The following is a 25876-nucleotide window of genomic DNA, read 5'->3' on the forward strand; positions in this document are numbered from 1 at the left end:
TTAAAATAATCTGTGATGCAATTGTAGTTACATATCATATCAATAAATGTTCAATATTTGTTGTCAAAATAAATGACTTTTTACCCTATATTTTAAAGATTTCTCTTTCTGTTAGTTTTGTATTTATATTCAATCTTGATAGTAATGATCGATATTATTTTACCATGAGTTTTTCAAGAATTGAGCTGTGATACAATGAAAGAAATATGAACTGTAAAAATATTTTTTAATATACAAGTAAATAGATAAAATAGGATTATTTATGAACACGAATGCAAGATGACTGCTTTACTTAAAACCAAATTTAGAATTTGGTTCTTATAATTTCCACTAGATGTCAGCACGTTCTAGAAGATTTTAGCGTTGCGCATTTCAGTTAAAAACAAGTCGGTAATCCACATGTTATTTTCTTACTTCAATAATGGCGACCTACAAGCCGGTTACTCATGTTATCTTTGACATGGATGGACTAATATTTGGTATGAGATACTGTTCTTCAATATTTCTTTATTTCTTATATCAGAAATCTGCTATAGATTTCTTATTGGTCGATAAAAATTATATTAATTCAATTTCACTGCATATTTTTGAATCATTATTTATTAATCGTTTATTTCCTTTCGATAATATGAGAGTTTGTTTATTTCTAAAATGATACACTTTTTTAAATATCTTGACTTCTGATTATCCCTCTATATTATTTCTACTTTATACTAAATATCCCATTGACCTTTTCTCATCTTATTAGTGCGAAAATGGTATGCTTCTATTCCGGAAGATGGCGTTATGTATTGATTATCTCATTGCGTAATAAGAAATTAAAAATTATATAATGCCCGGCACATTGAAATCATTTCAAAGTTGAAAAATTTATAAAAACAAAAATTAATTTATTGAAATTATTACCGTGTTTCTATTTCTTTCATTATATTGATTCGATTTTTCTATTCTTTTTAATATTTATTGTAATGTTAATTTTTTAATTATACAGCAATTTAACATTTTAGAAAATTCTGTTTTTTTTTTTTCTTATTATCATTGATAAAGTGGTTGCGTATTTGTTTTGTAGGTTTTTTTTAATTTATAAAACTAGAAATTGTAGGCCTTTTTATAGGTCTAGAAAAAATAGGTTTATTTTAATTATAATTTTTATAATGTTATAAAAATACAACTTGCAATATAATTTGAATATATCGTTAGTATGCTTCTAAAAATGGCTCAAATCAGAAGAAAAGGCAAAAATTAATATATTTATATATATATTTGTATTTTGTTTTAAATCAGAAAACATTATGCATATCAATATGTGTGTATGTGGTGTAAAAATATTTTTCGTTACAATAACATTTTTAAAGACAATAGCGCGACAATTCGTTTTTCTTTTTCTTTTGATTTGGTCATTTTTATTAATGTATTGACTTTATGAAATTTCTTCCAGTATTCTTTTTGAAGCAATTCAATTAATTTTATATTAATTACCCCATGTTTAAGATTTAAAAGTTTAATTTCTGTTTTAATTCGAAAAAAAAATGGAATTTTTTTTTGGAAAACAAAAACAATTCTGAAAATATATTGATTAATTTGGAAAAATTATTAATAATTTATTAATATAATCATGATTTGTCTTCTAAGCCGTGATAATATAATATAATACATGCTAATCGTAAAAATTGTATACAAAAAAGCAAATTTAAAATCCCATTTAAATCACTTAGGAATTATGCCTAACAATATTTTTAATTAGTATTTTATATTCTGAAATTTTTAGACTTCTGATTTTCTGAAGTACTTTAAGGGATTGTCACCTTTTCTTTGTGCTCAGAAGCTTGACTTTTACTTTAAGAATTTAATTTTTTTTTCTTATTATTAATTTTTTATTAACTTTTTCATACGTTCAAGGAGGACGTGGCTTGTCTTTCCGCAAGCCGCTTCTAAATAATCTAATTTTCAGACAAGTTTAGATTTTGGCTGAAAAAATTTTTCTCCATTGTTTCTGAATTTTCAAAGCTTATTAAGCATATTTTCTCTCTCTTTTCACTCCAGTCAGTAACGGATTTAGGCATTTTGTGGGCCTGTGGGCATTATTGTAGCCAGCTTCTTAATAAAGACAATTATTTTTAGTCAAATTCGCAGTAATCTCATTCAATTAAATTTTAAGATATTTTCAACTTAATCTACATTTTTATTTTATTTCAGTGGTTTTCTGAAAATGTATATCTTTTTATCTATTATTTTATCCACATTTGTATACAATTATTGCAATATATTGTATTATTGCAAACGCACAGTGATTCAATTAAATGAATGTAATGAAACTAAGATAAGCAAATGATCACTCATACTTGACAAAGAGTTAATATTTTTATAATTCATATAATTAGTAATTTTTCAAGTTTCTTTGGCAACTAGACAAATAACATTTTTTAATCGATCTGCTTGCGGCTGCTTTCAATTTAGCGGAGAGTCCTAATTTGTCGGGTTGGAAAATCGCCATCAATTCCATTATTAGTCTTTGATAGAATTTTCAAGGCTTTCATAGGGTCTTACTTCGTTCTGAAGTTTATGAAATGTGCGTAGGTACTGGCATTCAATCGAATATCTAAGTAAAAAAGTGATTATTATAATTTTGGTTTTTACTGTAGTATTAGTTGCAGGAAGAGGTCTGGTTAGGTATAAATTAATTTGATTGTCAGTGTGAACCACTGATTCAATTATTAGTCTTTTATAGGATATTCAAGGTTTTCACAAGGTCTTACTTCGCTCTCAAATTTATGAAATATGCATAGGTATTTACTTGCATTCAGTCGAGTCAAGAGAAGGGATTGTTTTGATTTTGATTTCGGCTGTGGGATCAGTTGTCTGAAGAAATTTGGTTAGGTGACTGTAACCATATTAATATTTGTCTATTTGACGTAATATTTTGTGAAATAAGAAAACGACTATTCCTGATTTAGTTGCTTTTCATTGCTTCGTAACACCAAATACCTCAGCAACGCTTCGGAAAGAAATAGGAAATATACGTGCCATAATTCGCACAATCTTATTCATTACAACTGTTTTTACGCTTAAATTTTTCTCCTTTGACGTAGAAGGTCAGCCATCAACTCGTAAGAGCTTATCTACAGTGTCTCTCAAAAGTGATGGGACACTTGTGCTTTACAAAAGGAAACTGTAATAAAATAAATTAAAAAAACATATACAAATTTTTTGTGGGTGTGTTTCTTACTTAAATTTAGTAACAATTATTACATAACATACATTTTGTCAAAATATTAAAATTTTAATTTAATAAAAATACAATTGTTTAGAACGGAGCAAAAAATAGCTCACATAAGTGATGGGACACCATTAGATATGCAACAAAAATCGTCTGAAATAAGCAATAAAAATATTTTTGGCGGTTTTATTTTTACTCAAAAGCAATTGCCAATAATTTATAAAATCGTCTGCAGTATTTCTCTCCAGTTTGTTTTGGAATTTTTGTGTTTTTTAGCTCTGTGCAGCCATGAATGCTAAACGAAAAGAAACTTCGCCTGGAATTCGAAAATTAGTTATTAATTTGTATATTGAACGTGGAAAATCTATTAGAAAAACTACTGAAACAGTTAACTTGAGTCATTCAACAGTTTTCAATATCATTAAACGATATAAAAAGAATCATATTATTCATGATAAAAGAAGACCTGGCCGACCATCAAAGCTATCCTATGGAATAAAGTAAATTATCGTTCGAAATATTAAAAAAAAAAAAAAAAAAAAAAAAAAAAACCAAGAAAGAGTTCTAAAGTTACTGTTGATTTACAAGCATTATATGGAATAATTGTTAATCCTCAGACTATTAGAAGCGTAATTCGATCTGCTGGATATCACGGTAGAGTAGCCAGGAAAAAATTCTTCGAAAGTGAAAAGAATAGAAAACTCAGACTAGCTTTCAAAAAATCCATCATAAATAAGAATTCTGATTACTGGAATAAAGTTATATTTGCTGATGAGAGTAAATTTAATATATTTCGTTCTGACAGTAGAATCTTGGTGTGGAGAAAACCCAAGGTAGAATTTCGCAAGCAGAACTTGGTGCCAACAGTAAAATATGGTGGAAGTGGAGATGGTATGGGGGTGTATGTCGTCCGCTGGAGTTGGTAATCTTGTTTTTATTGACAGCATAATGGATCAGTACAAGTATATTGACATTTTAAAGCAAAATTTGAAATCTTCAGCACGAAAATTGAACCTTCATAACGATTTTAAATTCTACCAGGACAATGACCCCAAGCACACTGCTTTGAACGTTAAGACTCTGGCTGCTGTATAATTGTCCTGAAATAATAAAAACACCACCACAATCTCCAGACTTAAATCCCAGAGAGAATATTTGGCAAGAATTGGAATCAAGAATTCGCAAACACACCATTTGTTTAAAACAACAAATAAAATCGGTGCTTCAAGAAGAATGGAGTAAAATCACTCCCAGAAATTACAAAAAAATTAGTCGAATCCATCCCAAGAAAATGAAATCATGTTTTAAAAGTAAAAGGAAATCCAACAAAATATTAAAACCTTTTAAAAAGTAAAATTTTTGGATAAATATTTGATGGAAAAGTAAATGTCCCATCACTTATGTGAGCCATTTTTTTTGCTGCATTCTAAACAATTGTATTTTTATTAAACTAATATTTTAATATTTTGACAAAATGTATGTTATGTAATAATTGTTAATAACTTTAAATATGAAACACACCCAAAAAATTTTTGTAAATGTTTATTTATTTATTTTATTACAGTTTCCTTTTGTAAAGCACAAGTGTCCCATCACTTTTGTGAGACACTGTATATCACATTTATTAACCAAAGAAAGGAGATGTTAATAAATAAATTGAAAATAAGTTTTGAAGTAGAATGGATCTAATATTGAATAAGATTTTAAAGTATGCATTTTTTACAAGATGAATATTTGTTCGCACTCTTCATCACAGCCTATTTACTCTAGAATTACCAAATCTGAAACAGATGTGATTTGAAAGGTTAGAAATATACATTTCGAAACAATATTTTTTTTGAATTTGTAATTAATTAAAAATTGAGCTAGATTTTAATGTTTTTCTGCAATGATCCCGAATATATATATATAATACAATATAATATGTGTATGTGTGTCATTCAAAGGACGAAGAAATACGATATAGCATGTGATTAAATTTGTATTAACTTTCCTTCCTTTCTCTCATCTCTGTGCCTTTAAATTGATAACAGAATAAATATTACTTCTTTATCGATGATAATCTACTGCATTCGATTGAGTTATGTAAAAATTTTTGCTTTATCAAGTTCGAAGAAGTTACATAATTATGCTATTTATAGGGTATTTTTCCCAAAGCAATTTTATAGGAAAAAAATAAATAAAATAACGTAAAGGCAATGCTTTTAATCACCTCAGCAACACCACAGCAAAATTTGTTTATAAATATTTTACTTTTATTGTAACTGAGGAATCAAAGAAGGAAATTTGAAAGATAACTCGTGGCTTCTGATGAGAGAAAATATTATCTCGTAATGCATGTACCTTTAAATAATAATAATAAAGTTCAAATGTCTTCGCCAACATCTCCTAAATATCATAAAAAAGAACATTGCTGACTTAGTTCACCAAAATTACGCTTCGTTTGAACGTGTATTTTTCATCCAAAGACAAAGTTTGGCATTTTGTCTAAATCCATCACTGGAGCAATGCACATTATGAAACTCCTCTTTAAATAATTTTTATTAATAATTAATGGCCATTTTAGTTTCTCATTTCAACACACGGCATTAACCTAACCCTTTCATTTTCATAATTCTGAGAAAATACATGATTATTTAATATGACTCATCATCGCCTGCTTTCCGTGCTTGTAAACAATATTATTTTCAGCAAGCGTTTGATGTTTATAAATACTGTAATAATTAATTGAATATAGTTAAACAGATAGGAACTTGATTAATTACTCCTATTTAAGTAATAAAGCCTCAGCACATTATTTTATAGTTTATAGAATATATATTTTTTTACAATTTTTTTTTATTTAGCAATTAGACTAATAAGATCTTTTTAATTAACTTGCTTGTAGCCCTCGTCAACCTATTTATTTTCAGCAATCGTTTAGGAAATCCGCCTTTGAAAGCCCAGAAATTCTAATGAATAGTTAATGCTGGTGATTTGGGCTTCTTACATATTTTATTAAGAGAAACTTTATAGCAGTAGAAAAATTCATCGTAGTATCAAAGAAAATTTATTCATAAATGACGAATACTATTAATGTGTGCATAAAATATTATTAGGTTGCTGTAAAAATAATTTAATTTTTTACTTGCGTTTTAAAGCAATAATATTATTGTGGAAAGTTTGTCTGGCAAGTGTATGACGAAAAGTCCAGCAAGTTCAGTAACGAATAATGATGCTTTATTTCATACAAAAGCACGAAGCGTACAAAAGAATAATACTTTCAGAAATCAGAAACACGCAGGAAACAACACATCATTAATTGAATTAAAATATAGCACAATATCATTCAGATAGCTGCTATAGAGTTTACTTCGGTAGCACGTTCAAAGAGAGAATCCACTCGATTCGCAGACTTTCGTGTATGTATCTCTGCTTATATATCCTTTGTAACAGGATATGGAAGTTTCTAGAAAAATCTCATATCTTGGCTCTTATTTGAAATATCACCAAAATTCCTATAGTTTCGAGAATCTTCATTATTGTCACGAAATAGTCGCCAAGACCGTTGGTCATTGATCGGGCATCCGTTCAACATCCATTAAAATATTGGTACGATTCGTTTTCTTACTCTAAGACAAAATGGGCAATGAAAGGTTATTATAGATTCTTAACAGTATTGAAAAAATGAATGAACTTTTATAAATGATATACTGGGTGGTTATAACTAAAGAAATCTTACACAGACCTATGCTGAATCCGTTTTGATTGACGTACTTCATTGAAATTTGGTTTATGCATTATGAACCATAGGGAAAAGAAAGCTGAAAAAATTAATAGTTTAAATTTTGACCATTAGATGGCGCTTTTCATACAATATAGATAGGTTGTTATACAGATTAGAGATGTTTGAAAATACCAGTAATCACCGTCGTGAAATCATGCCTTTAGAGAAGAAAGATTGAACTTTACTGGCCGAGTTGTTTTTATCAGAAACTACATTAATGGTTTAGCTTGAGAAAAGGGCCTATGTCGAAAAATGGATTTAAGAAGGTGATTGAATTTGCTTACCGATTTCTGGCCAGGATAATCGTTGTCTAATGAAGGTGACAAGTGAAGGAATTCGTTCCAACTTTGGAGATGTTCGAATAATTTCGACATCTTCTGATTGCCCAGCCTATTCGTTTTCCAGATTTGAATTTCTATGATTTTTGCTTGTGAGAATTTCGGAATGTTTATGTCTATGAAGAAAGCACGTGCATTTTTGCCGAATTTAAAGCAAAAGCATCTCGTTATGTTGCTGCAGTTCTTCAAGAAACATTTCTAGTTAATGCTCAACATGCTGTAACATGCCTTGAACACAGGGCTGCCGCGTGGGTATTAAGCGCCCTTGTTCAAATTGAAATTTGGCGCCCCTTTATGGGATTCTGTTGCCCTCTTGTAAAGTGCTGCAAATTATAAGTGAAATACTCCTTTATAGTATTCAAAATTTGACTTTCGAACTGAAAAGCTCTAAAATTATAATATTAAAACACGTTTGTCTTATTGTTTATTGTTTTTATTATTATTTAAATTATCTTATTGTGTTTTTTTTTATTATTTCATAAATTTTAAAAACAAGAAAAGGATAAAACATTTTTTAAGTAAAATTTAAGAATTAGAAAATATATTTAAATATGGATTCTCCTAACTTTAGCAGCTACAAACGCTCGTATCAATTCCTTTATATTTAATTTATCCAACATTTCGCTGTCTATGGATATAATTGACAAGTTCGGTAATCTCTCCTGCGCCATGGTAGATCGCATGTAGTTTTTTTATAATTATAAGTTTGAAAAAACTTTGTTCTCCAGTAGCAACCGAAGCTAGAAGGGTTAAAAAAATCCGTAAAGCTATTCCAATATTTGGAAATGTATCGGTAAGATTGTTTTCATAAATATCGGTAAGATTGTTTTCATTTAAAATATCAAAAGGTGGCATATCCTCTTTGGTAAAACATCGCAAAGATAAGGGTATTCGCTGTTAATTCACGGGCACACTCACACGGTGGTGCTGCCACCATCATTACAAAAAAAAAAAAAGCAAACTAAACAACGACGTTCAACCGCAACAGCTTCAGAGCACATAAAGAATAAATATATGCCGTTACAAAGCATTCCCAATTCCTGTTGTTACATGTTACAAATTCTTATATTTTTAACACGTTCCGTGTGGTAGCACGAACTCTACACGGAACGTGTTTTTATTGTTCGTATCGGCAATCAAATTTTATTTTACACAAACGAAAACAACCCGCAGAAACGAAAATAAAAGTAAATTAAAATATAAAATAAAAATAAAATTTCACTTTATTGCTTAGAAAATACAAAACATTCAAAATTGGTAGCGTATAATTAACAAATTTTATTGAAGTAACATTAAATAAAAAAACTATAAGTACTATAAATTTTGGCGCCCCCGTGGCCCAGACGCCCTTGTGCGGTGAACAATTTTGCCATCCCTACGCGGCGGCCTTGCTTGAACACGTCATTCACCCATACTGAATGCACAATGAACAAATGATGTAATTAAATAAATTTCAAATTTGTGTTTGTTATTCTTTATTCTGTCATTTTTTTATCTGCTCAAAATTTGAATTATGAATTTGTATTGCAAATTGCTTTTCTCCATGAGCCAAATAACAAATATACCAAGTTTCAGCAAAATACGCCTACCAGCACATTCTCCGCATGAGTCTGAGTAATGTCACATTAAGTATAATTACTCTGTACTTTTTTTTTCTATAATAGTTTGCAATTTTTATATGATTTCATTATTCCACACTCGTAGAACTTGTGGCCTTATTCAGCTATGAGGGAACTAAATGATATCTCATTGCATTATTATCGATTTGACTTTTACCTTTAAAAGAGTTTCGTTGAAACATAGATAAATGATAATTTGATAATTTAAAGTCCGGGTTTCATGATGAATGAATATTACATAATTTTTCAATTAAATTCCAATCATATTCTTTGAAGATGTGCATGATTTTTCCCTATCATAAAGAATCAAAATCTCTAACGTTTTTAACTTAAATTTCTAACAAAATAACGTTTTTCTTTGAGATTTTCATCCAATTTGTTGATTCATAATGTTTTTCTTGGAGTTTTTCATCCAATTTTATCCAGTCTTATATTGTATGCATTTGGACAAATAATTTTTTTTATTCTAAAACATCTTAAAATACTCTTTAATTTATAACTCCACCGATCTAATGACATAATCTTGTCTGGATGAGTTTCAGTTTTCAGTCTGGATTATGCTAACTGTTCACAAATGATGTTGGCAAACATTAATGTTTTGCAAAATGATGCTGCTAAGCAATGCTGTTTGCAAAATAATGTTTGAGAATTTTCTCAAATGATGTTGCCAAACAATCCATTTTTCATCGTTATTTATCATACAGAGTTATTGATAAAAAAAAATTTTGTTGTGATGATAAAAATACAATGTTTTCTTTCGGTACTTTCTGGCTGTAAACTGCAGATTTTGTAAGCTGTGTTTCTTGCATTTCAATTAATATGAATTGAAATATTCAAATAAATAGGTAAGCTATTTGTTTGTTGAAAGCTACAATTATTTTTGTATACATTTAATACGCTCATTTCTACTGAATAATTTAACAGAATATTTCTTTGTTAATTTTCTGTTTCAGTTACGGAGATTCATTTTTGCAAGACAATATTTCAATGTAAATTTTCTGTTTCAGATACGGAAATCCATTTTTGTACACAATTTGGAACAATATTTCATTGTAAATTTTCAGTTTCAGATGGAAATTCAAATCTGCAAATGATTTGGAACACTATTTCAATATAAATTTTCAGTACTTGTCCGCTGCAATGGCGACCAAAAAGCGCGTAGAAAAAATTTCGCCAATTTGGCGATTTCAAAAGTCAAACTATATAACATGTGATTCGCGCATCCAAAATTTTTCATAATAATGGATTAAGTGAAGACTAGTGTGCACCCAAGTTTGTCGCCAATATTGCAACCCATCGGAATGCTTTTCTAGCAATCCTAATGTTGTTTTATTTACTACTTTTTGCAATGGTTGAGTTGTACATAAACTACAACTATATTATGAAAAATGTTAAATTAAAAATGAAAAAATATCGATTAAAGATTTTAATTTTGTTCTTTATTATAATTAAAATTTATTAAATAAAGAAAGTTAAGCTTATAATTAAAAGTTATTTTCTTTCTTTTTTTAATCTGAATACGAACAGAAAATATTTATTCTTTTGCAATTTTTAATTGTCAGTATGCGCTTTAAAAAATCGTCTGCATTCTCACTTTAAAAGACAGCTGCAATGGAATTCTTCGCAGTTCTCGTAATTCTTTTGGTGTCCTAATGGTTGGTTCCCTTTATAATTTGTTATGTCGGGAGTATTTCGAACCTGTAGAATGGATGAAGGGTGAGTTAAATATGCATATATATATATATATATTACGAGTTGATGAAGTTGGGAAAGGATGCTTGTTTGAAATTTTGTATTGAGAATGGTTTGATATCGAACCGGCAAAATGGATGAAGGGTGAGTGGAATATATTTTTTTACGAGTTGATGAAATTGAAAAAAGGATGTTTGTTTGAAATTTTGTATGGAGAATGTTCCTTCTTTCTCCGTTCTTTCTTTCCTTCTTTTTTTTTGGTTATGTATTGTTTCTGTTATCCACACAGTCCTTATATTCAATGTGCTAGCGAAGCTACTGGGTTCCCGTTCCCGCTGCTAGCGAAGCCGTAGGATGTTTTTTTTAAGTTAAAAAATTCTGTCCGGTGACTTCTACAGAAGCCGAAGGACAGATGCTGTAGAAGAGGCACCGAGTAGTATGGGGGAGGGGGAAACAATACTTCTCAGTAAAAAGTCCTAATTATATGGCGGAAATGGTAACCGTAACTGTTCGGCGGAAGTATTTGTTTATTTTGTCCGCCATCTTTATTGGCGACTTGGCATTGTTGGCGCAGCTGGGTGCACACTAAAATTCACTTTTACCTAAATAATAATATAAATTCACTTTTACCTAACCTGAATATATTTTTATATTTGGCGAAATTTTTTCTTGGCGCTTTTTGGTCGCCATTAAAATTGAATTGTACCAAATTTTCTGTTTCAGGTACAGAGTTTCATTGCTGCAAGACAATTTAGCACAATATTTCAGTGTGATTCTTTTGTTCTTTCAGATACCGAAAGAATATATACTGAGATACACCAAACAATAGCCAGTAAGTATGGCAAGGTGTTTACATGGGAGGTAAAAGTGAAATGTATGGGAAAAGTTGCTGATGAAGCAGCCAGGACGTTTATCAAAGAGTTAGAGTTGCCAATAACTGTAGAAGAATACCACGCAACTTTTGCAGAAATCTGTAAAGAGATGTTCCAAAAGACTCAAGTCCTTCCTGGTATGTAATTTCTTTGAAAAAATTGAACTTCTGAATATGTGCAATTATTGTTTGTTGTTTTTAAAATTTTAAAATAGAATTTTATTTATTTTGAAATCGCTGACATTGATGACACGTTAGTTTTAAACAAGCCAATAGTGCTCCAAAATTATTTTTTAAAATTTAAATTTGCATTTTAAAAATCCCCTTTTCTTCTTTTAGTGTGACATTCATGCATTCATTTATTGTATATTTTGAAGACCTTCATTTTTTATAGGATTTTATACGTGATTTATTTATAGGAGCAGATGACTAGTCTCACTTGCCCACATCCACTGTCCATTTTGGGAGAGAGAAAAAAAATACTTGACGTATTAACGCCATCGCAGCTACAGATTTGGCGGTTTTTGCGCTAATGCGCCAATAAAGAGCAATCCTGTTACGTATTAACGCCACCGCAGCTACAGATTTGGCGGTTTTTGAGCTAATGCGCCAATAAATAGCTTAATCTATAGCTGCGGTGGCGTAGAATGTTGCAAGTGATTGGTGGCACTTAAAAACCGCTAAATCTGTAGAATTTTGAAAGTGATTGGCGGCACTTAAAAACCGCTAAATCTGTAGCTGCGGTGGCGTTTATACGAAAGTACCAAAAAAAAAGCATTCTTTCATATTCTTTGGTGAAAAGCTTGCGACAGACCTCCCCACCCACAACCACTGGATCGATTTCGAAATTTTTAATTTTCGATATGTCGATATGTCATCAGTGGTAATCTACTCTCTCCCTCTCCATTCTGAGTGGCATTGCAAAATAGAATTTTGACTCAGTCCTCAGCTCCCAAATTGAGCCAATTTCGCTAATTTTCGTCGCCAACATGACGATTTCGCTACTTTGAAGCATAGCTAACAAATCAGAATTGTTAATCATTAACTTGTTATTTTTACATTGTAACTGTATTTTTATTATACTTTGGCTGTGATAACATGTAGTTCTCCTGACATAATTCAAAATAATTATAGGAAGTTGAAGCAAAGCAACCTGCTTCAACGACTGATTAATAGTATTAATGTAGTCTCTTCGAACCATTTTAATGAATGTCAAAACGATAAAAATATTATTTTAAATTATAATTTCTTAAAAATGATAAAGAAATTGGATTGCTTAGCTATGCTTTCAAAATGGAGTAATTAATTGACGGCAAACATTTTCGGAATCCATAAAGCTGTTGAGTTGTGGCCCTTTCTAAATTTTAATTTACTATGAAGGCTAAGAAGATAGACAATCCTTAGTGACATATCAAAGGGTCATAAACTTTGATATGAAATAAAAATTAGTGAAATTGGTACGTTACATATTTTAATTGGTTGTACTGATTGAAGTATGTCGAGGTCTTCTCTTACAGAGAATGCATAATGAAATAATACTTCTTAATTTTCTCTGGAAAATGAACGGAGGTTGAAAGTAGGAAACTGCTAATGGTTTATCTTAGTATCATTAGTTTTCATAAGAAATAAATATTAGCAAAAGCGGTTTCAGTGATTATAGGAGATAATAAAGCAGTGTTTAATTTTGCTGATTATTTTTAATATATGGATGATGGATAAATAGCTGATCGCCGAAGAAGGCTAGTCATATAATTCAACGCTGTACTAATAAATATAAATATATTGAATGTCGAAAAACGCGAAATGTCACTGAAGATAGACTGTATTACTGGATAAACACTTGAAGGATTGACACTTTCATTAAGAGGGAATTCTAAATTACATAAGTCCAAGAAAGAAAGAACTCATTTCTGAACTCGTTATTAATATGAAGCACTGAGAATCAAACTATCGCGGATATGGGTATGATTCGTATTCGGAAGATGAATTTACTCTCGGAAGATTAGGATCAGAATTCCTAACTGAAACAATTACACCTCCGATCTACAAATCTTGCTTACAAGTATGTGACGAACCTATTTGGGACTATTTAGTTGTGCGCTATATTATATCTTGCAAATTTATGCTTGATATCAGCTATAAAGTGTTTTTCAGTATAGCGAAACTATGCTATAGCTTTTCTGTGCCATACAAGTAATTGAGGTCATTTTTTAAAAAATGATTGTATGTTTGGTTTGATGTAAAAATGAATAATTACAAACATACAAATATTATTTTATTTTTATTTTTATTTTAGGCGTAGAACGATTAATCAAACATCTTCACGCCACCGGCGTTCCTATAGCCATCGCAACCAGTTCCAAAAAAGAGACAATGGATATGAAAACTAAAAATCATAGGGAATTAATTAGTCTGTTTCATCATGTCGTCTGTGGCTCGAATGATCCCGAGGTGAAACGTGGCAAGCCTGCACCAGATGTCTTTCTCGTGTGTGCCAGTCGATTTGAGGACAAACCATCTCCAGATCAGGTAAATAGAGATGATATAATTTTAGATTAGCAGCATTTCGAATTAAAATTACTCTGAGGATTAATTAGAGTACACCAGATACCTTTCTTGTATGGGCCATTTGAGGATGAATCATCTCCAGACAAAATAGTTAAAAATGACATGGTTTAAAATTAACTGTATATTTGATTGAAATTACTCTGAGGATTAATTAGACTATAATTGATATTGTTACAAACCCGTAATTTTTGTTACCCGGCACGAATAGTGTCATCCTGGAAAAAACCGTTAAAACCTTTGTAAGATCTGTCCTGTGCGTGCTTAGCTTGGCGACCATTTGGCGATGAGTTTGGCGACTAAATGGATCATACTGGAAAGTTCGAGAACTTTAACAATCCATCCACTAAGAACCGAGATACACTCAGATACGCCCTGATTGGTCTGGATGATTCTAGCCCCGCCTCCCGGCTTTATATAAGACATGCACTCTGAAGCTGCAGTGAAGTCGTGTGTGAGAGTAGTCGGAGTCGCCAGCAAATAAAAGATTTGAGAGTATTAGACAGCAAGCAAGCTGCTGAACTAGCGATTAAATGTGCTGCAATCTTACGATTGATTAGCGGTATTTATCGTAGAAAAATTTTGTAACAATATATTTCTTGTATAGGCCATCCGATTTGAGGACGAATCATCTCCAGACAAAGTAAATGGATTAACTGTATTTCGGATTGAAATTACCCGAGAATCAGTTAGATTACACCAGATGTCTTTCTTGTATAGACCAGCCAAATTGAAGTTAAACCATTATTAGATCAGGTTCATAAAGTTGATATAGTTTAGACCAACGGTATTTCTGATTGAAATCACTTTGCGGTTCATTTAGATTATACCAGATGTCTTTCTTGTACGGACCAATCGATTTAAGAATGAACCATTTCTAGACAAAATAATATGGATAATAATAATGGAGATGATTTACTTTATGGTAACAGTATTATAGTTAATTCTCATTATTTTAGAAGTAGCTCATTTAGACTAATAATTTCGAAACAAAATTACTTATGAGAATTGATTACTCGCATCTTTTTACTTTTCCTCTGATTACAGTCCAATCCGCATGGCAATGCGTTATGTTTCAAAACTTTCATCTTTATAGTTCAAAAGCGTCTTTGAAAACTTTTTAAAAGAATAACCGAACCCCTACTCTTATATATCATAGTGTTTTAATTTTTTAAGCTTAATTCATTTTTCGTTATTTTATTTTTAAATTTTGGTCTTAATTATAGCCAATCTTGGCGTTATCATATTGTTACAAACCTGTAATGCTGCTTCCCAGCACGGTTAGTTCTATCACCGGAAAGACCGATTTGCAATCATCTGCATTGGATGCTGCTCGGGTGTCGAGCCAATAATCCCAAAGCTTGGCGACAAAATAGATAATGCTGGAAATTTTGAGAATTTTAACGATCCATCCAATAGGAACTGAGATACACCTAATTGGCCCAGAAGTTTCTCGGTCCTCCTCCCGGGAACTAGAAAAGAACGGCAATCTCAAGCTGCAATGAATTTCTGCAGCTACAGTCTCAATAATTCAGCTGCCTTTTGACAGTTCGACACATTCTTATAAACTGCCCACGTTTTAATTCTCAACGAGTTCAATGTTTTCATTTGCCTCACCTTGTTTTAAAAGACATCCTTAACAAAAGTTCCCCATCCTCTCTTTTTACCTTTTTAAAAATGATAGGATTCTTCTATTTTATATGAGTATTGTGCATTCTCTTTTAATGCTTTAAATCTTTACAAAAGTTTTTTTTTCTAGAATAGAGTATTTGACAGTGAGCAGAGGTTTTGAATAACCTTTTAAAATGTGACCATGCACCTTTTTAATGAACCATATGTTTGCATATACCTTATGGTTGGCGCTGCATAATCAGAAATGGTTTTAGCGCATTAAACTCCATCAAACTCAAACTCAATAATTCAGATGCAGTCTCAAGCTTTTTAGAAAAATGTTTCATAATTTAAGAGATATTTAATTCAAATGAGTTCAGATGTATAACTCTTGAAAATTAAATAAAAACACCAAAATTAAATGCATGAAAATAATGTAAAAAAAATCAAAACAGCTACAGCCCTAGGCAGCTGCATACTTTGCCTATTTGCTAATCTGACCTTGGTTATTTTCTAGGTACTTGTGTTCGAAGACGCTCCTAATGGTGTGGAGGCTGCCTTAGCCGCTGGAATGCAGGTTGTGATGGTACCGGATGAACGCCTTCAACCGGAGTTCTACGGCGGCGCCACTTTAGTTCTCAAATCTATGGAAGATTTCAAACCGGAATTGTTTGGTCTTCCACCCTTCCCTCAAGCCTAACCCGTCCTGTTATAAGTAATAATAAATAAAATGATTTTCTATTCAAATGTTATTCATATTGTTTGTCTCTTATTAAATTGCATTATTTCGTTAATAATAAATGTCCCAAAATTAACGCGATTTGAATTCGCCACCATTCTTGCAATAAAATGTTGACAACCCTATTTACAAAAAAAAAAAAAAAAAAAAAAAAAAAAAAAAAAAAAAAAAATTGCAACTGATAATTTAAGATTAGTTACACGATGGAACAACGCGTTAACGCAAGATTTGAATTAAACAAAAAAAAAATTTAATTATATTTTTATTGAATATCTTAAAGTATAAAAGATAAAGTTATGTATGGAATAACACATAGGGCAAATGGCCTCCACAGCTTTGCTGGCACATTCGAACACCTTTTGTCGAAATTTTCCATTGCCATTTTTCTTAAATGTGGAATTTCGTTGAATTTCTTCCTTCAATGCACGCGTGCTTGTTGACATAGATCTTTCACTTCAAATAACCCAATGAAGAGAAATATAATGGTGTTAAATCACACGATCTAATGGGCCAATTCTCAAATTTTCGAACTGTAGCCGGTAGACTTTCATTATTTTTGAAGTATTGCGTTGAAGTATTGAAGTACTATGAAAATGCGTTGTTCCATCGTGTAAATCTTCACTTTTGCTAATCATAAACTATTAGCTATCAATTGATGTTTTTAATAGGGTTGCAAACATTTTCTTGCACGAATGGTGGCAAATTCACATTTTGCATTAATTTTGGGACATTCTTTATAATGAAAAATTTTGAAAAGAGGGCACTTCAATATTTTTTTAAAAAAACTAATTCATTGGTTAGATAATTAGTGCGAGAGCTTTCTGCTTGACATACCAGTAACATATGAATTTATGTTAAATTTATATAAGGAAGAAAACTGAACGTGCATTTTGTTTAACTTCCTTTTGATCGATTGCCTACAAATAGAATTATACAGAATTTGATATTGCTACAAATATGTAATAACTTTTTCCTTCGCAGTTAATAATAGAAAGAGAGTTTACAGATGTTCTTTATGAATGCCGAATCAAGTGTCTCTGGTCTGGGTGACTAAAATGAGGTTTATAGAAAGTAAAAGAAATTGAGTGATATCTCTATTGGGAATAGAAATCCTTCTAGAAAAGCATTCTATGTCCTGTCAGAAGATCTATATAAACGCGAAAGAGTTATAAGGTGTTAATCTAATGGATTCTTTTTTTGGAGTGCTGATCGCAGAGCGAGCTCTCTAGCTGCACTTTGAGCATCTATTTCTGCTTTCTGTCTATTTATGTTGTGAGTTTCTGCAAGTGCTTTTCTTTGTTTATTCGCCTTGGCTGTGTTTTAGCAAATTGTACTTTTTGTTTTTCTTAAAATAAAGAATAGTTGTCTCACAGATTTCCCCGCTCTCGAAATGTGTTAGAAATCTAGAATTTTCGTGTTAAAAACACCTCAAATCTTATATTTCTAACCTCCACTGTAGTGGTGGGGTATCCGAATAATCAGATCGCCGCAAATAGTATAAGTTCAATTACAAGATGGCCCAAACAGCGACCCATCCCTAAAAAGTCCTTCATTGACATTATATCATTTCTGCGCACCCAGGGGAAGCGAGAACTAGATTTCAGTCAACTACTTCGTATCTGTGTACTGAAAGTCCCTCTACCTATAAGAAACGGATAAATTAATAGAATAAGCGATATTTTCCAAGTAGCCTGAACAATACTGTGTAATTGAATGACTGTGTTTCATCGAACACTAGTACTTTTGAGGTTCAAAATGACTGTCAAGTACCAAGCTTTCCTGAAAGAGGTACATCTACTCATCATTGTACTCTCCACCCTCTTAGTGAACAAAAGGACTGACACCCTGAATCACAACACCTCTCGACCCCATTTCTGAGACACTTCTCTGGATAACATGATCAAATAAGGAAATTAAAAAGTAGGTTTGTAGAAGAATAGAGAGAAATATGATATTATTTATATAATTTAATAAATCGGTACTCTGTAATCTTCGAAAACAGTATCCATTCTGCCTCTGCGGGGGCTGTTGAGATGGCAGTCGAATTATATTTAAATAATTTTTGTTATCAGGTTTGGTTAGTCTGTTTTCACTATGATAATATGTCGAATTTTCTTTTTGTCTTTTCTTATATATTATTTTTTTCTCTCATAAATAAAATACAGAAGAAAAAAAATATTGCAATTGTCAAAAAAAAAGGGGGGGGGACTTGAGATTTTGACGAATTTCTATCCATATTTCATACTTTCCTCACTCTGAAAAATACATTTTTAGAACTTCGTCTGACTGTCTGTGAACTAATACAATAGCTCAAAAATGCTCACATTTTAAACGGAATCCATTTAAAACCAATCTATATGTCCGTCTACCCGAGTACAAGGAAACACAATAACTAGAAAACGTAAAGTGCTAGATAGATAAAATTTGTTGCACAAGTTTAGAATCTCAAATTTTGAACCGAACCTGTCAAAGGGTTAATCTCTGTCAGTTTGTAATTTGTATGTAAACGCAATAATTAAAAAACACAATGATTTTAAATAAAATTTGGTATGTGATTTTATGACAATAATTGTAGTTCTATACCAAATTTTGATTTCAATCGGTAGGAAAAAAGTCGTCTAAAATACAAAATCGAATTTCAGGTACTTGTGTATTAACTGCATACTAGAAATTAATCCCTAAAAATATCGCCAAAGATTACACTATAGATTCAGTAAAAATTCTAGATTCACTCCAAATATCAATATTTTGTAAATATTGTTCTCAAATTCCATGCAAAGCATGCGCAGCCTTATATAATATCCACAATTTTATAACGGAGGGGGGGGGGGGACACTCTAACACCCTTTTTAGAAAGTATGCGTTAAAGTTTTGGGGTGACCACTTCTTTTGTTACTAATAAAATACGACTTTTTATAGCTTTGAATGAAACTTGTCTCGGAAATCTATCTTTGTAATTTTTTTTTTATTTCAGAAAAATCGAAATCGAATGATGATAATTAATTGAGCTAAATTAATGAAAAGAAAGGAGAAATTAAAAAGCGGGAAAAAAATTCCACTGAAAACGAAAACAACGACAACACAGATTAAAATTCTCCCTTTTCTCCTGAAACGACTCATAAATTCGTTTGCTTAACTTCTGAAAAAAAATTCAAAAGCTCTGATAATATCGTGACGTCGCCTCTATTATCTTTAAGTAGAAGCCTGATAAAAAAATTTTACCGTTACACTTACTTAACTGTTGAGTGATGCGACAAAAATGGAGAAAACGTTTCTCTTTTCTCTGTTTATGCTCTACTTTTTGTATCCTGTCAACACATCCAGGATTAAAATTGTAAATAACGGATACGAAGAGATTCTTATCGCCTTGGATCCAAAAACTTCAGCTCGGAACAGAACATTTGTTATCTCCAATTTACAGGTAAGCAGAAATGTCGAATTAAGTTAGTTTTAAAAACTTATTTTTCTCTTATTTACTACTAGCCTCCTTTGGTGACCATTTAATTCGTCGGGAGAGTGGGTAATGATTAATTTCAAATAGTTTTGTGTATCTGGATTGTTGCTCATGATATCTTCAGGGATATACTATATATTTGATTACGTTAACCCTTTTAAGGGCCGTGGGAAGTATGCTTCCCAATTTATCAATCTTCGAACAAAGTTATGAAGATTGACATAAATTCTGACACATTTTTCAATAAGGCAGAAACATAGATGGTTCAGTTCCTTATCTCACACAAAATTCCGTGTTTTGATTTGTTGCTTAATTATTAATTAACCAAATTAATTAATGAATCAAATTAAATTTATCTAATAAGTTAATTGAATCTCTTTTCTTAAGCCAATCTCAATTCTAAAAATATTTTAATATACCACAACTAGAAAAAAATGGTCCTTTAAAGGGTTAAACATAAATTGTAGCAGACATTAAAGAAATATTATTTTTAAAGCTTTACAACAGTTGCACATTGACATTTATAATGGAGTCGAGTCTCAAGAAATCATAGAGTCATCAAAAACTTAATTGAAATCTATTTTTAAAAATACACACTGGCTTTTGCATGTATATAGTTTCACTTTCCGATTCCTCAAGTTAATCGAGCAGGTAATTAGTAGAAGCTCCAAATTATAAAAGAAAATTCTTGATATTATATATTTGATAACAAAAAAAAATGAATTTGAATTTCATTGCAACAATGAAACATATTATTATTAATTATGCAAAAAAATTAATTATCAAAACTTGGGGGGGGGGAATTGCCTGGTAATTAAATCAATATTGATAAAAACAATTTTTAGAATGATGCAAAAATAAATTTTGCGCAATGGAATTTTTAGGAGCTATTGGGAAGAAACTGCAAAATCTCGCTTAATTTTGAATGAATTATAAAAAAATTTAAAAATTATTCTTCGATGCACATTCACATCCTCCACAAAAATATCTGTGCAAAATTTAGTTGCATTAACATCCTGTTTTAAAATTTTAAAAATAATTTGGCGATGCACATTCACATCCTCCACAAAAATGTCTGTGCAAAGTTTAGTTACATTAACGTCCTGTTTTAAAAATTTAAAAATCATTCTGCGAGGCACATTCACATCCTCCACAAAAATGTCTGTGCAAAGTTTAGTTACATTAACGTCCTGTTTTAAAAATTTAAAAATCATTCTGCGAGGCACATTCACATCCTCCATAAAAATGTCTGTGCAAAGTTTAGTTACATTAACGTCCTGTTTTAAAAATCATTCTGCGAGGCACATTCACATCCTCCATAAAAATGTCTGTGCAAAGTTTAGTTACATTAACATCCTGTTTTAAAAATTTAAAAATTATTCTGCGAGGCACATTCACATCCTCCACAAAAATGTCTGTGCAAAGTTTAGTTACATTAACGTCCTGTTTTAAAAATTTAAAAATCATTCTGCGAGGCACATTCACATCCTCCATAAAAATGTCTGTGCAAAGTTTAGTTACATTAACGTCCTGTTTTAAAAATTTAAAAATCATTCTGCGAGGCACATTCACACCCTCCATAAAAATGTCTGTGCAAAGTTTAGTTACATTAACATCCTGTTTTAAAAATTTAAAAATCATTCTGCGAGGCACATTCACATCCTCCATAAAAATGTCTGTGCAAAGTTTAGTTACATTAACATCCTGTTTTAAAAATTTAAAAATCATTCTGCGAGGCACATTCACATCCTCCATAAAAATGTTTGTGCAAAATTTAGTGGACTGTATGTCAGTCTGAGTTTCCTAGTCTCAAAACATAGACACACGTGTACACATTCTTCTTTATCATTAATAACAAATATAATGTCTCGCTGTTCGAATATACATTCAAGGTACAACCATAGGTTTCAATAACAATGAGTGATGTGATGATGACTCCAATTTAAAGGGGAAAAACTTTTGAAAATTACAAAAAAAAAAAAAAAAAAAATTAACTAGTATATTATTATTATTATTATTATATATTTATTATACATTTTATATCAAAATACTTTATATATTTTATATAACATTTTATATTTATATTATTATATATTTCCTTTCACACGCACGCAAACTCACGCACATGTTTATACATATTCAAACAGTGTCATTACAGAAGCAAAAATTATTAAATCTAAAGAACTTATTACGAATTAAATTATAATTTAATGCATAAGAAACCCTTTGCGTTTCCCATTTATTTATTTGTTGTTAATTACAACCTGCTTTTCTGCATGCGAGTATGGGGAGGGGCTAAGTTTGGAGTTATATTTCTTTATGTTTATATTTTCTTTGCTAATAAATGGAAAGAAACATTTCAATTTAGGCCAAGGAATTTTTGAATTTTGAATCTTCTAAATAAGAATAAAAGTTTATATATTGCCATATGTACCAAAAAATACGGGTATGCACCAAAAATATGTAAACCATGACACAAAATGAGAAAAGAGGTGCTATTTTCCTTTATTTTGAAAATTCATTTAAATCTTTCATATAAAAATTGACCTCCAAGAGTAATCTAATGTACCATCATTGGTACATGCGTAATCATTTGAGAAACTTTGATACAGACTATGAGTTTTCACATTGGCCTTTGAGTATCAGATTAAGACATGAATTATAATTTTCAATTGTTTTTTGACGCTGAGGATTAGTAGCAGGAAATATAGGTCATGAAAACTTTAAAAAATATATTAAACTATCCAATTAATCAATATATTATTCTTAAATTCTTTCCCAATAGGATTTTGAGGAGAATTTCCTACCGAAAAATTATAAATGAAATTTCGTTTAGTGATAGTATAATACTCACTCTGTCGAAATTTTACTGTCCAATTCACCATTTTTTTTCTTCTTGGAAGTACTATTATTAAAAAATAAAAGAATCGAATATTAATGTATTTCGAAATGTGAATAATACATACAAAGCTAAGTATTTTGATTTGTATTGTGCATTAAGTCTCAAAATTTATATATTTTTATAAAGATCAATGTTTCTCTATGTATGCGTTCTTTATACAAATCTTTTCTTAGTCTTGATGAAATTTTGAAGACTATATATTAAATATCAAATGTTATAAAACGTAAAATGTTATGAAATTGATTAAAATTTTCAGAGGATTAAACATATAATTTTGTAAAACTTATAATTGTAATAAACTAATAATTTTGCTATTTATTGGTACAAAAGTATTAAAAATTTGTAAAAATAATAACTTAAAGGGAAGATTACACAACTTAAATGAAATATTACATAATTTTTTTTTACAATTTAATTGACTATGCTATTTTTAAGTTATATTCTGTAATTCATGATATAAAATTTTAAAGTATTTTTCAAGAAGCATAGATTTTAAAATTTGTATTTAGAACTAAAGACATGAAGCATATTTAATTTTCTTATGATGCATTCCTGCGTCGCGTCATCTGCACTGAATCTATAAACATTTACATTTTAATTTGTGATTGACCCTTCGCCAACTTTGTTTTAACATATCTTTGAGAGTTTTCATGATAAAATTCTGAAATTTTGTACATGACCTTATTAAAGTATGGGACACATTTTACTCAATGTGAATTTTTTTGTAAGGGGTCTATATAAAAATTTAAATTTTGTATTTTTTTAATTCCCTGAAAATTTTAATTTCATAACATTTTGCACCTTTTTTTTACACAATTTTGTAATTTACAGTATATGTCTATGATCAATATTTAGGGAATAAAAGCCGCGGTCAAGGTTTTTGAGACACCCTGTATATGAAATAAAATTACTTGTTTCTTAATAATTACTATCTAACAAAACAATGCATTAAATTTTCTTGTATTAACGCATTAAATTAATTTACTTGATATTAATTTCCTGTGCTTTAACATCATTCATTAATTTACTTTTTATGTATGAATATATTTTGGCAATGTGAAAATCTCTCTAATGTGCCATATTTGAATTTGTTGAAACTGTAAGTCGCCAAATTGGGCATTGAATTAAAAATAGTTCTAACAGTTATTTCAGCGCTTTATGTTTTATTTAAAAAGCAGACATAGATAAAGATATGCTTTTTTTTTGCATAAATTTCAGCTTGGTGAAAATATAGTTTAAGATGCCAAATTGTCAAGTTGCTATTCAATACAGCTGGCCAGGCAAACAATATAGTAAAACAGTTATTATTAATCATCTTGATTTTTTATTCCGGTTTGGCATTGCTGCTAGCCTTGGCGATATGAAAAGTACTCTAAATTAGGTTTCAATTCTCAACTTGCATTAAATTCAGATTTCTCAATCTTATAAGAGATGCAATCTGAAACAGTTCTGTAAACCGTTTTAATGGTTGAAGGGCTAGGAAAGCCAATATTTTGGGCGAGCTATCTAGTATGGAGGGGTAGATTGTCACAAAATATTGCAGAACCTATTTTGAGAAGCAAGCTTCGTTGAAAAATTTATTATTTCCATGTAGTCTTTTGATGTAAGGAGAAAAGTAAAGGGTAATTTTTATTATTTAGTTCGTATTACTTCATTTTTTTCAACACATTCTTATTTGTGTATACAAATAGTTCTGTACTAGTGAACAATCTTTTCCGAGAAAAAGGGAAAATTTGTTCACTAATTATAATAAGGCAAAATTGATATGCCATTTTCAGTAGAAGACATTGATGGTGCACATTCATCTGTAAAAAGATGCATGGCCAGTTACCTAACCAAGTTATCTCCAAATGAACTTAACACTATGCCGCCCGCACGTCTAATCGAGATTTTTTTATTGAGGGTAGTTTAGAAAGGCTCAGATCATTTTGCTTATACATAGTTTTCGAGGGATACCAACAGCATATTGTTAATTTAATGGAAACAGGAAAATCAGAACATTAAAACTGTCTAAGAGAGTAGTATATATTAAACACAATATTAAGAGATTTCATTTTTATATATAATTTAAATATTTTAATTATGTTTAGTCTCTGACTGATGCAGTGTGTACCAGTAGTTTAAAACAGCAATAATAATAATAAAAAAAATATTTTTATTTCTTTTATTATCATATCACATTTATATGCATATAATACTGCAGTTTTAAAATTATTTCAAACATTACTATCTTTTAAATTTCATTTCTAAGCATTAGTTTTATGAATAGAGTAAACATTGCCTTTGAAAAGTTTAAATACAAAATTAATTTTACGAAGATAAGAGAAATCATCCAAGCAATTGGACTCACTCATTATATCCAGATGCACAAGAAAAATTTATTTGTTATTTGACATTAGTTGTAAAAATGACTAAATCTAAGGAATTTTTCTCTTGAAGAAGAATAAAATCTCTGGTATATAAGTGCAAATCGGGAGTCTGAATCATCACATTCATATCAGAAAGATCAAACTTGGAATTTATCAAATTCTGGTTCGTGGTCTCTTTCAGAAAGTTCACAAGTAATCAGCTCTCACGTGAGCTGGAGAGTTGACTTCAGTTGGAAATTATTCTCTTTCGTAAATTAGAAATGTAATTTGAGGATAAACACCGAAAAGAGAGGAAAAACGTTTTATAAAAGAATTCTACAATCCAGGAGTATGAAAAATCTTAAGATGACATGATTATCGTAATAAAAACTTCGCCATATATGTTCTCAATTATGGTGGACCAAGCAATGCAGGTCATTTGGCGATAAATGGCTGAATGTCATGAAAGGAAATGGAATTGATAACGTTAATGGGTATGCAAGCTCTCTAAAAAAGAACCAAAGAGAGTGTATTAAAAGCAATATTTCGATGGATCTCTCATGGTATGAGAGCAAGTTGGTTTAGTTGTCGAACTTGTCTCAATGGTCAACAAAATACTTAAAACTGACAAGATAATTCATCGATCGTTTGCTTCCTTTTACTGAAATATTATTTGGAAAAGACTGGATTTTTGAAAGAGATTATTCAATGTCTCCAAATCCATCTGTAAAGTGGATTAGTTCCAATATGATAC

General features: G+C 30.4%; 2 protein-coding genes across 2 annotated transcripts in view; both read left to right on the plus strand.

Moving 5' to 3' along the window:
* The first annotated feature begins 375 nt into the window (after positions 1-375).
* Positions 376-16431, plus strand: LOC129974880 (pseudouridine-5'-phosphatase-like). The gene is made up of 4 exons (XM_056087653.1): positions 376-479; positions 11423-11641; positions 13800-14032; positions 16197-16431. The coding sequence occupies exons 1-4, from the start codon at positions 422-424 to the stop codon at positions 16377-16379; spliced, it is 693 nt and encodes a 230-aa protein (XP_055943628.1). The 5' UTR covers positions 376-421; the 3' UTR covers positions 16380-16431.
* Positions 16432-19657: 3226 nt separating this feature from the next.
* The window catches only part of LOC129976345 (calcium-activated chloride channel regulator 4A-like), a 40441-nt gene continuing 34222 nt past the window's right edge, over positions 19658-25876 (plus strand). Inside the window, exon 1 of the mRNA XM_056089869.1 lies at positions 19658-19839. Within this exon, the coding sequence (XP_055945844.1) occupies positions 19678-19839 (162 nt within the window). The 5' untranslated portion in view covers positions 19658-19677. The remainder of the gene's footprint in view (positions 19840-25876) is intronic.

This window comes from Argiope bruennichi, chromosome 7 (assembly GCF_947563725.1).
Source record: "Argiope bruennichi chromosome 7, qqArgBrue1.1, whole genome shotgun sequence".
Taxonomy (NCBI): domain Eukaryota; kingdom Metazoa; phylum Arthropoda; class Arachnida; order Araneae; family Araneidae; genus Argiope; species Argiope bruennichi.

Excerpts from the sequence above, each read along its gene's own strand:
- LOC129974880 (XM_056087653.1), top strand. The coding sequence starts at position 422 with ATGGCGACCTACAAGCCGGTTACTCATGTTATCTTTGACATGGATGGA. Across the intron at positions 480-11,422 it reads CATGGATGGACTAATATTTG|ATACCGAAAGAATATATACT; the intron begins GTATGAGATACT and ends TTGTTCTTTCAG. Across the intron at positions 11,642-13,799 it reads AAAGACTCAAGTCCTTCCTG|GCGTAGAACGATTAATCAAA; the intron begins GTATGTAATTTC and ends TTTTTATTTTAG.